The sequence below is a fragment of the Pinus tabuliformis genome, chromosome 6, assembly GCF_031772625.1.
Source record: "Pinus tabuliformis cultivar Carrire ecotype Pingquan chromosome 6, CPIR1, whole genome shotgun sequence".
Taxonomy (NCBI): Eukaryota; Viridiplantae; Streptophyta; class Pinopsida; order Pinales; family Pinaceae; genus Pinus; species Pinus tabuliformis.
The window spans coordinates 819870727-819882249 of record NC_142292.1 but is presented as its reverse complement, the minus strand read 5'-3'; the positions used below and the strand labels follow the sequence as shown (position 1 = coordinate 819882249).

Genomic DNA, 11523 nt, shown 5'->3' with positions numbered 1-11523 from the left:
ATGGAAATTATGCAACTCAAATGGAATAGTAATAACATTATTCCTAGCTATGGAAATTTATCCATGGTAAGGTTATAACATGAGTTCGTAGCCATGGAAATTCCGAAAGCGAAATGGCATAGTCATAACATTAGTTCCTAACTATGGAAATTCTGCAAGTCAAATGGCATAACACTGCCTGTTCACACTAGTTCAAACCCCTTATCAATAGTAATGTAATAACGCTAGTTCCCAGCTGTTAAGATTCTGCAATTCGAAAAGCATAACACTGCATGTTCTGTCATTGCAGAGGTGAGAGTTAATTCTTTGTAATTTGTCAGGTGAGGTGAGGGTTAATTCTGTTTCATCTCTAGTCAAACTGTCATACATACCTTGTATTTTTCCGTTAACTACCGCGCTAACCCTGAGGTATTTTTGCATGGGTAATTAGTGAAAGGGAGTGAGTTCGTTTTATGGATCTTGTTTCGTTGTTGTTTCCAAAGGAAATCGGGGAAGGATTGATATAACAAGAAATAGAAAAAATGAGGGAGCTAACCTGGTGTTCCGATTTGCTCATAACACAAGGAATAATATGGCAAAACCTTGTCGGTTATTAAATGATCACTACGATTGACAGGACTACAATATATGCATAGAGGTATGCCATCATCTCATGGCACTCGATAATTATAACAGAAAACATAGAGAAATAGAACAAGAAGGAGACTTCTTTACAGTAAACATAGACTCATCCTTTACATAAGGAACTGATCAATCCAAGACTCATGCAGAATGTTGTAGAATCCCCTTTAATGCATAATATTAGCCACACACTGCACTATCAATACCCCAATCAGTCAAGAAAACATGTGAATTAACAAACCAGCCATGACAAATCTCAAAACCTAACAGCAATATCTAGTCCAGAAAACATGTTAAGCCATGACAAATCTCAAAACGGTTACGCCATGAGCTCCACCTTGAAGTAATTAATTAAGGACCCTCTCATTACCACTTCAGGGAAACCAAAAATGTAACATGCATAAACAAATATACAATATGCAATATAGATATTCTCTGTTCAGCAGAGACCACCTTTTCTATTGGCGGTAGAATTCGCTTGAGACAACATTGTAAAGAGTGAAGCATGTACCAACAATTATAAATGAATAGAGAGCCGTTGTGAGGCCGAGAGCACCGGCTTTTCCCTCCTCTTTAAATAATCCCCGGACAAATGGGAATAGATTGAACAGGATCCAACCCACACAGAAGAGTTCACCGGTCATTATGTTTCCGTGAAGCATGGAACTAACCAGACCGTTAATCAACCCCCATATGTTGAACAAAGCATACACTGTTGGGATGATGAATATAAAAGAATCATCATCAAAACTAAAATCTTCCCCTGCTGTACTTTCACTTGCAGAACCATTGTGGCGGTCATCATGAAGTGACTTTGGAGAGATCAAGAATGTATCTTCCTTGAGTCCTAAAAGGTTGAGCAAAACCTCAAAAGTTGCAACCACGTCAGAAGTGAGTATGACAATCATCCACATGCGCATGTTGTTCCACCACTGTCTCCGATAAATGCCTAACCATTTGCTCTGAACCATGTTCAATATGTAATTGCAGCCAAAGATAAGGATGAAGGGAATGAATTCCACTGTTAATACCTGCAATGGGATATTCCCCAATTTTAGTATCCAATAATCAAAACTGGCTTTCATAGGTATAGAAATAATTCATGTGCATAACAATTGCTCCTGTAATTTCATGGTATTGGAAATTTAAACACAGTTACCCTATAATTTATTGAAATGAGAAAAAAATAACAAGAAACATATTGACTAAACATTACCTTAGGAATGAAATGTTTGCCAAGGATCAAACTGGCTGTGGGAAGAAGTCCATAAACCATAAGTGGTATGGAGTAAAGAGCACGGGAACAAATATGGATATAAACAAGCCTCTGCAGGAAATTCAAGTTTGCATATCCACCAAATAGTGGACAGTTTTTACTGAGGAAAACTTCTAACAATCCTTTAGACCACCTTTTCTTTTGCTGCAAGACATCTACCAATTTTGATGGAGCAGTGCCTATGAAAGCTGGGTTGTAAGGACAGCAGTACACCGATCTCCACCCTTTGCGGTGCATCTTGTATCCTGTCAATATATCCTCAGTGGAAGATCCATACATCCATCCCACCTGCAAAACAAATATGTTGAAGCTGTCAGTTTGTTTTTATGATTATTTTGGCATTCGCTGAAAGTTTCTTCAAAAGAAAGAAGAAGAAAACACAAAATTCACCCATGGGCGGGGCTATCTTAACAGTGATGTGATGTTCTATGGTTAGAAACCATGAGTCCTACCTCTTCACCCCATTTAGTATTGACCTCATAGTTGGGACTGATCAACTGCAGAATGTCCTGGGTTGAATAGTTTAAAGATTCTGTACTACTTGCACCGCCAATGGCATTCACAACTGATGCAAGAAAAGTTGGGCTCTCACCAAACATTTCAGTCAAGGTTTCGTATGATATTTTAGACTTCTGAACTTGATGAAACCCTGAAAATTTCGTGTTAAAAATAACAACCATTAAACTGGATCTCTCGATCAAGAGAAAGAAACTGACTTTTAAAAACAGTACTGAAAAAGTGTATAATAAGAAGATTCTATTGACGAAGATTGAATTTGAAAGAAATAGCGAGGTATCTCATGGGTAGTGGCCGCAACCTGTTGGTCCGTTGGAATGGCGTGACCTTGGTTTACTTCCAAAAAGAGCTTTTCTCCTGTGAACACAACCAGTGCCGAAGTAAATAGGGCCCTGAAGCCCATCTATTCCTCTTATGGCCACCTGCAATCATGTGCATTACAATATCTCAATCAATATTTATTTAGTGTTACAGTTAGAAAGATTGAAATTTTAATCTGCAATAATATAATCTCATTCAGAGGAGAGGAAAAGAAAAGAGAGACAGAAAACTTACTTCAAAAGTGAGGGTCATCTTGGTGCCATAAATATCATGTTCATCAATGCCACTAAAATGCTGTGGAAACTGTACAAAGCTGAGACGGTCCTCTTCTTGGATACGAGGGTCAAGATGGAAGCACATAGCGTGAAGAAGAGCCTTTGAGTTGTTGACGTACATGTCACAGTCCAGGTTTAATATGAACGGACTGTTTGTGATGACGCCAGACACTCTTGCCTGCGTGCAGCGGTACTTGGGATTTTATTAATAAAAAAAAAATAGACAAAACAGAAACTAGCAGAGGACCGTTTGCTTTGATTAGAGTATGTCTTCCTGAAACTAACATGACCAATTTTTCTTCTTTTAACTCCCTCTTGGCGGTTAGAATTATTAATTAGGAAGGGAATTATGATCTGATTGTAACTTTCCAGATTATGATCACAGGACGGATCGCTGATAACAACTAGGTAGTTACAGCTATCTTAGAATTCTGAAATTCTTATAAGATATAATTCTACAAACAAATCTACCATGAAAATAAGTAGTTCCAATTATTAATAAATAATAACTAACTTCATATAATTTTCCTGAATTTCTAACTATAATTATCATGACATAGAAATTCATGAATAGACAGAGAATGGTGTACTGTAATTACCAGGCAATTCAAGGCACCCGCCTTATAATGATGCTTCCAACCAGGTCTCTTTTCACGGGAAACGTAAATTAATCGAGGCAGATCAACCCATTGGTCGAAACTCTATTGAATCCACAGGTCAAAGTGCAACCATAATTTTAGGAATTTGCTGTGTGTTAATGTACTGCTCTACATTTAATTTTCGACAATCCCTAGTTCCATCTAACAAGTTACAATGAATCAAATTAGATGCGAAGAATTAATATTCACATGAAATACCTTTATGAGTCCGGGATGATTGCCAATTTCAATTGTCTGATTACCCGACAGTTGGTCAAACATCTCCTGCTCTTCTGTGGGCACCTGACCACATGACTCCATGGCTCTGCTTATATCCAACTTCACTTTTTCATATTCTTGCTGACAAAGGAAAAAAAAAGGCAATTAGCTACATTAAATTTGGTAGGGAAACCAGCAGTAGAAAATATTCTGAAATTTGAAGATTAGAAAATAAATATTCTGAAATTTGAAGAACAGGAGAATTGCAGGAAATCAATTCACATAATTCTTATCCAGTACTGCATTCCAAAATTTGCAATCAAAATGACTTCCAGAAATGAGTGAAAAATATTTCTGATAAAGTTACAAATAACACCCAATTTGAACACTAACGCACTATAATAAAAATTACAAAGTGCATTATACCCTCAATTCCTCCCACTCTCCATTGAACCTTACACTAGACTCGCTTTCGTTCAGGGCAGGTCGAGAAAAGTAAACCATGGGAGCACGAGGCTCTATGTTGAACCTCTTGCAAAATGGAACCCATTTTTCTGCAAATTCATATGCTTTGAGTACGGCGTAAAAGTTTAAGGGAGAACCCCCGTCGTCTGAGACGTAGCAACATATGTTCTCAAAGGGATAATCAACTGATAAGACTGATAAAATAGTATTCACAAGAATAAGCGGTGGCTCCTTCCATGGATCCATAGTAGTGATAAAAATATCCACAGGAGGCAGGTTTGCATAACCATAACTGCATTATATCAACAACCAAGTAAGTATATTTATAAATACATACACACTCTGATCTGAGAAAATTCTCTTCAAAGTTCAAACAACAATTCTGAGCACATACATAAAGAAATTGATTGCATTACCAATACCTTCGACAAAGCCTTTCAGGATCAGTGTATCGAACTGTGAAAAACCAGGTCATAATCTGATTTTGAACCCAAAGATAAAAAAAGAAGAGTTCGCAGAAAACCGCTACAAACTCTAACGCATTGGCAGCCTTCCAGTCAGTTCCGAAGAATCTATGGTAAAAGAAACAAACTATACAGCTCAAATAAAACAGAAAACAGAGTTTGCCTCTGTTACGGCCTTTAACTTCAATGGTATTATGAAAAGGGAAAGATTCATAGCCGCCATCTGCATTCTCCGCCATAGCTGCTGCTGCTACTTGAGGATGACTAATCGCTTCCCCAGGACGGCTTTGTTGCATTATTTACCCCAGGATGGCTTCGTTGCATTATTTAACTCTCACAACCCTCGATATTTAGCTTCACCGCAATTTTAAAAAACTCCGCGTTTTAATTATAGACAGGAACGCTCACAACGTGTTATATTTAACTTTATCACAATTTAAACCAGTATAATACGTAGGGTTGTCGTTTAGTATTTGTTTTTTTGGTAAAAAATTATGAAGTTATTATAACCAAAATAAAATAAAAAATTTTGACAATTTATAAAAGTATATAGCCTTATCTCATTTTCAAAAAATTTACCTTAAAATGAAACATGTATAAAATTAAAAGATTATTTGAGAATTCAATCTAAATCTCATGTAAATTTAATAATTTTTAGATTTCTTCTTAGCATTTCAATAAAAAACAAGGAAAAGGCATCTGGAAGGAAAAGGCATCCCGAATCATTTGATTAGGGCTTGAAGATGGTGTAAGAAGGGTCCCGCCTAGATTTTGGATTGAGATACTCATCATAAGGCACCCCGCGTACTTAACAAACTAAGGATGCTAGGTTTTTATTAGTAGATAAGTGGGGGTGGTGATGGTGATGGTTTATTAAGTGAGCCGTTCATTTCAAACAAAGAATAGTAGGTTTTGATTAGTAGATAAGTCGGGGTGGTGATGGTTTATAAGTGAGCCCTTCGTTTCTTTTTATTATTGAAATTTAATTTAGTGGAGAGTAGTTACATGTTTACTCGTTCAAAATAAAGAGTTAGTGATTAATTAAAAGTTTACTAAAAAGTTAAAAGTCAGTGATTAATTAAAAATTTTGGTACAATATTAATAATAAAATAAAATAAAAGTAAAATAGAGTTTTGGTACGAAAACTTGAGCTGGATGATGACCAGAGGTACACATTTCAGCTAGAAAGGGCTGACAAAGAATCAGGTGATGAGATTTCAAGCATCACAATGAAAGGGCTGACAAGCCAAATTCAATGTCCGATCAGATTCCTGGTCCACTGCCAGAAGCTAGATGGTCGCCGGGACCGTGTATACATCACATCAATATTATTATTAATATTTTGGACCGGTGTTGGGTAAGTTTTGTTTTTTTTTTTAAATAATTTTTAATTTTTGATAAATGAATTTCAAAGCCCTTAGAATTAGTTAGGTTAATGTACTCAGTTAATTATAAAATTGAAATATATTTTTCATAAAATTAAAAATTATTTTTATAATTAATAAATATTTAATTTATTATTTGAATATTTTATAATTATAATAAAAAAATTAAAATTTTGATTTTATTGAAAATTATTAATTAAAAATTAAAAATAAATTTGACAAATTGATTACAATATATTATTCTGTCTTTAGCAAATATAAAAAAACTGAACTTTATATTTAACTTTAACACAATTTATAAAAAAATTGAGTTATTTAATTATAACTGCAAAAAAACTAAACTTTAAAATGGAGTTTTTTAATTATAACTGCAAAAAAACCTAAACTTTATATGTAACTTCAGCACAATTTATAAAAAAATTGAGTTTTTTAATTATAACTGCGTGTTTTAATTATAGAAGACTCCAGGAATAAAATTCGATGCACTGCGTACTGAGGAATACTTGGCATTTCACTGTGAAGACCTTGTGCTCCAAAATTCTAACCATAAAAATCCCAAGTTTTCGCTAAAACGTTTCGGAGTAGTCTATCTGGGCGGAGGAATTGCCCGGTTTCCGTCGCCGCCCGGAAAAACCTCTGGCTCTGGCTGCCAGCAATTCCTCCGCCCTCCGCGAGCTCCGCTACCCTCCGCATTAATGTCGACGACTGGCCGTCAGCAATTCCTCCGCCCTCAGCGAGCTCCGCTACCCTCAGCATTAATGTTGATGACTGACATATATCTGACAGACATTCCGATTTCCATGGCGTCTTGCCGCCGGGGAGTTAATTCACCATGGAATTTGAATTCGGAAATAACCCGCGGGCTGCTCCCTCACCAATTCGACCCGGCATCCCCTGCAGCTCACCAAGTAAACAGAACATTTTGGAAAACTTCCGCGCCTGCAGCTTACCAAAACAAGGCGCAAAGTTCACTCCCGGGCAAAGTTCCCTCTTTGGAATAAACCAAGCAGGAAACAGTATGTGAATATCTTCCACATGATGGCTTATTACCATCACATTAGAAACAAACTGTACTCTAATGGTTTGATTCGAAAGTTATTACAGAACTTATTGAATCCCAGCAAATTGTCTTTTTCAATGGCCTTTGCATCAGGAGAACTATTGTTTTTGTGAGAATTCACTAAACGTTATCAACCCTTTCAGCTTATTCTTATTCCTCTTCCTTTGTTCTGGCTGTCTAATTTAACAAAGATGGATTAGTGTAATGAACCAGCTGACCCTGTCCATCGTTTATTCTTGATAGAACAACCCTTTCAGCTTATTCTGATTCTTTTTCCTTCGCAGTGGCTGTCCAAATTTATGGCCGATGGAATAAAGTAATGAATCCAACTCGTCCTATACAGTTTTAGTTCTCATTAGAAAAACAAAGTTACTTTACCCCTCATGAAAATTTTCGATGGATTACAGTAATGAATGCAACTCATCCTATCAATTCTCTCCATAACGCTCTAATTAATACATTAACAGTTTCAGAAGGTATTATCCCTGATGTAAAAGGTTGGATTATGTTATTTTCGAGTAGATGAAACCATGAGAATATTTGTTGCCTTGAAGCATTGTTTTGGAATTTTAACAACTCACTCCTAATTGCAGTTGGGGAAAGGGGCTTCATCAGGAACTAATTCAACCATGACTGATCAATATCTTGAGATACCACCTCCACGTCCAAAGCGAAAGCCAGGACATCCTTACCCCAAAAAGTTGGGAAGGAGAGATGCGTTGAATTTGCCAAAGGGGTTCAGGCTCTCATGAATGCCTGTAGAGTGAAAAATGTCCGTGTTAATGGTGACCATTCAATGCTTTATTTTATTCATTTAATGGAAAACGCTGCTGGCTAAAGCAGATTTGAAAGGTTATTGCCATTTTCTTCACCTTGTCCTGGAACAGAATCACGGTGGGGTGATTTATTAGCCTGTCACTGCTGCCATTCACATTCCGTCCTTTTAACAGGTGTCGGAAGAACAGACCAATCGCAATTGGTCTTCTTGAACCGAGGGTTGCATCCCTGATTCTGAGAAACAGAGTTGGGGGATGTCAAGTTCCCTATGGCCATAACCCATCCGGGCAAAGTGCATTTTCTCTGAGTGTACAGAACTGCAAAAATCTGAGGTGAACAACAGTAATTGAAACATTGTATTCCTTGGATAGAAGGTTTGTAAGTTTATCTAAAGGACTTTTTTTGCTTAGATTACATCAATTTGTTTTAGCAGGGTTTCATTGGAGTATGGCCACTTTGTTTAAGATAGTACAAGTATCCAGATCATAGAATTGAAGTTGTTTGAATGACCATGGATAATTTTTAGTTCAGTTTGTTAGACAGTTTTTGCCCCATAAACCTGTTCACTGGCAATAAGGGCATTCCTGTGGACACTACTGAAGCAGACTTTAACTCTTTCCAGAACTCAAATGATGCTGCATCACTGCATCCTTTTTTTCAAAGCAGGGTTTTATTGAAGTACAGTCACCTTATTTAAGTGAGTGCATGTATCTAGATCATAGAATTCAAGTAGGTAGGTAGATAATCCGAACGTAAAGCAGGGTTTTATTGAAGTACAGTCACCTTATTTAAGTGAGTGCATGTATCTAGATCATAGAATTCAAGTAGGTAGGTAGATAATCCGAACGTTTTTGGGCTAGAGAGGCACTCGTTGTGTATGATATTAGGGATTCCTTCTCTGATTGTCCTTGTATATAGTCTTAGCAATTTAATAAGAGCTCTTGTCAGATTATGTTTGGGGCCAATACATTACCAAATAGCACATGCAAAAGCCTCACAATTTCATATAAATTGAGCCTGCAATTTGTAACAAGAACATGACTTCCTGAACCTTGCAAGGGAAGTAGGTAAGAGATCTCATCTTCTAATGTAACAGAACACGATAATTGATGATTGTACAGGTTACATAGTCTTGAATTGTAAGTAGTACATGTGACAGTGACAACAAAAAGGTACCGTGTTCAACTATTTCCTAAAAGAAAATTGCTTTAACTTCATATACGAAGATCCTCATGTTTTTCATAAACATTTGTCACAAAAATGGAAATCATTTTAAAAGGAAAAAAAATAGTTGGTTAATCAGCTACATAACTCCAGTTTTAGTAACAAGATGCAAGTATGTACCAGTAAGTCCATTGTCATCTCAAAAAGGAGTGTTAGGCCATCTTCAAAGTTTTGTATTTGTTGGAAAAGAAACAACAACTAGTCAAACTTCAAAGGTGGCAAAATAATAACAATAGGAACAATAGATGCAAATGAAAATTACAAAGCAAGGCACCAAGGTTGAATAATATCATACCACAAAGTTTACATTAACAACTCTTGAAGCACCTCCAGCTTCAAGAAGTAAAGGTAAGAGGAGGATTGTTAGGAGCATTCAGCCTTAACCAGCAAAGAATACTAGCCTTACAGGCCTAGCACTTGAACACGTCAACATTTGAGCAACCATCTCAGAGATACTTCGCTCAGCCACTCCATAGACACGCACAAGTAAACTCTACCCTCAATATTCTGTTACAGCCATTGCAACTTCTCTTTCCTCTGGAGGAGACTCGTCCCGTACAAGGGAAAAATGCTCAGAATTGAAATATGGAACCAATGGCACTCAAACTAAAGGAAATTGATTTTTATTTGGCAATGAAACACTGTTCTTTTGTACCCACTGCTCAGTCCAACTGTAGGATGAAACTTGACCTCCAACTGAAGTAAAAACTCATCCTCTTTTCTGAATATTAGGGGCTACTGTCTACAACTCGATTGGCTAAGAGTGCGCTTATGAATGGCATTTTCTTAGTTTGTGGCCATTCAATCACGATGAAACATATTCTCTAGGACTACACATTTGTTAAGAGGACTTTGAAATATATTCAAGAGCAACAGTCAGTTTTGCTTCAAGGGAAACTCCATTAGGAAACAACTTTGTTCAGAGATTCACATTACATAGCACACATTGTTTTCTCCGAAATCTGGCACTGCCTTAGAATCACTACTTTGTTCACTGTTTGGAGATTATGGTAAAAAACTTTCCATTCTTCTTTACAACACAATATCTTCTTTATGTTCATGAATATATTATCAGTCTCATTTTCAAAATATTTACATCCCTTCCTCTCTGTTTCTAAATCCCTCAGTTTATTGGATAAGAAGATATAGTATTTCTTTGCCTTTAAAGCATGACATTAGATATCTGGTGTCAATTTCTGCAATGAACTTACCTCACAGATTGAGAAATCAATCCTGAAGTATGCCTCAATTGTGTCAGTCTCACACATCTGAGTTGCTGGATTGCATTACCATTGCTTTATTTCAAACCCAATCATCACTCATATTTCAAATTATACTTGTTCCACTAATTGTTAGTTGAACTACATTCATTGATCTCAAATTACCTAAGAAGAATAGTGGGGGCTCTACTCCCCTAGCAGATTCAAGTTGGTTGGCCACACCGTTTTCCTACAGTCTAATTTTCAATTAGGTAAACAGGTACTGCTCCATAGGCTAGGCAGTCAATGCTTTCCTTGCCTAGAGATAGACTGCTTTCTTGCCGGGATAATAGATAGCTGGTTGGATGGAGAAACCGAACCTTCCTAGAGAGACTAACTGGTCAATCAGCTAATGAGCTATCCGAACTTTGAAGACAAACCTTGCTTATAGAAAATTTAGAAGAGGCACAAAAGGATAGGTTGATGATGCTTTATAGAAGAAGAAAAACGAAAATACAATAAGGATCCCATGGGCTAGTTTAGGTTGGGCTAGTTTCATGTCAGGTTCAGCTTTATATTGGATGGAAGAGTAATCAACTTCAATTGTGTGATGTTGTCATTAAAAGTGTCTAATGTTTGATTGAGTCTAGATGTTCCATAGGAGAGTTTCAATCCTCAACCCTTCACCAAGAAATTTAAACCTAGAACCTGATAAAGATTAAACCCCGCAAACAAACAAAAATAATTTTCACATTTAAATATGTCCTGTGCTTTAAATTCACATAAACATGGTGAAATTTTCCTTCTATTTGTATATTTTTCAACATCACTTGATAGTCACGTAATGCTAGGGAAAATAGAAAACCGTTAATCAACATTTGTAAAAGTCAGTCTGCAATAAAAAAACAGGGTGGTTCCATGAAAATAATGAATGAGGGAATTAAACAATTGTCTAGACAAGTCATTGCAGCTTGATAAAATGACTCTCCCTGCCCTTGAATGTGGCAGAAGATTGTATATTTTTCAACATCACTTAATAGTCACATGATGTTATGGAAAATAGAATACCATTAATCAGCATTT

The 11523-nt window shown here is 36.5% G+C and overlaps 1 protein-coding gene across 2 annotated transcripts; it reads right to left on the bottom strand.

Annotated features, from left to right (window-relative positions):
- Window positions 1-959: 959 nt before the first annotated feature.
- LOC149261340 (putative cellulose synthase A catalytic subunit 6 [UDP-forming]) lies at window positions 960-5191 on the bottom strand. Of its 2 annotated transcripts, none has more exons than XM_089381637.1 (9): window positions 4754-5191; window positions 4326-4623; window positions 3867-4007; window positions 3609-3710; window positions 2969-3187; window positions 2715-2835; window positions 2350-2546; window positions 1838-2185; window positions 960-1652 (listed from the first exon to the last, which is right to left on the bottom strand). In XM_089381637.1, exons 1-9 carry the CDS (start codon window positions 5089-5091, stop codon window positions 1080-1082), a joined length of 2337 nt encoding a protein of 778 aa, XP_089237763.1. In that variant the 5' UTR covers window positions 5092-5191; the 3' UTR covers window positions 960-1079. The 2 variants fall into 2 exon arrangements, with proteins under 2 accessions (XP_089237763.1, XP_089237759.1); XM_089381633.1 differs by having other exon boundaries at window positions 4293-4623; window positions 4754-5190.
- Window positions 5192-11523: the final 6332 nt, after the last annotated feature.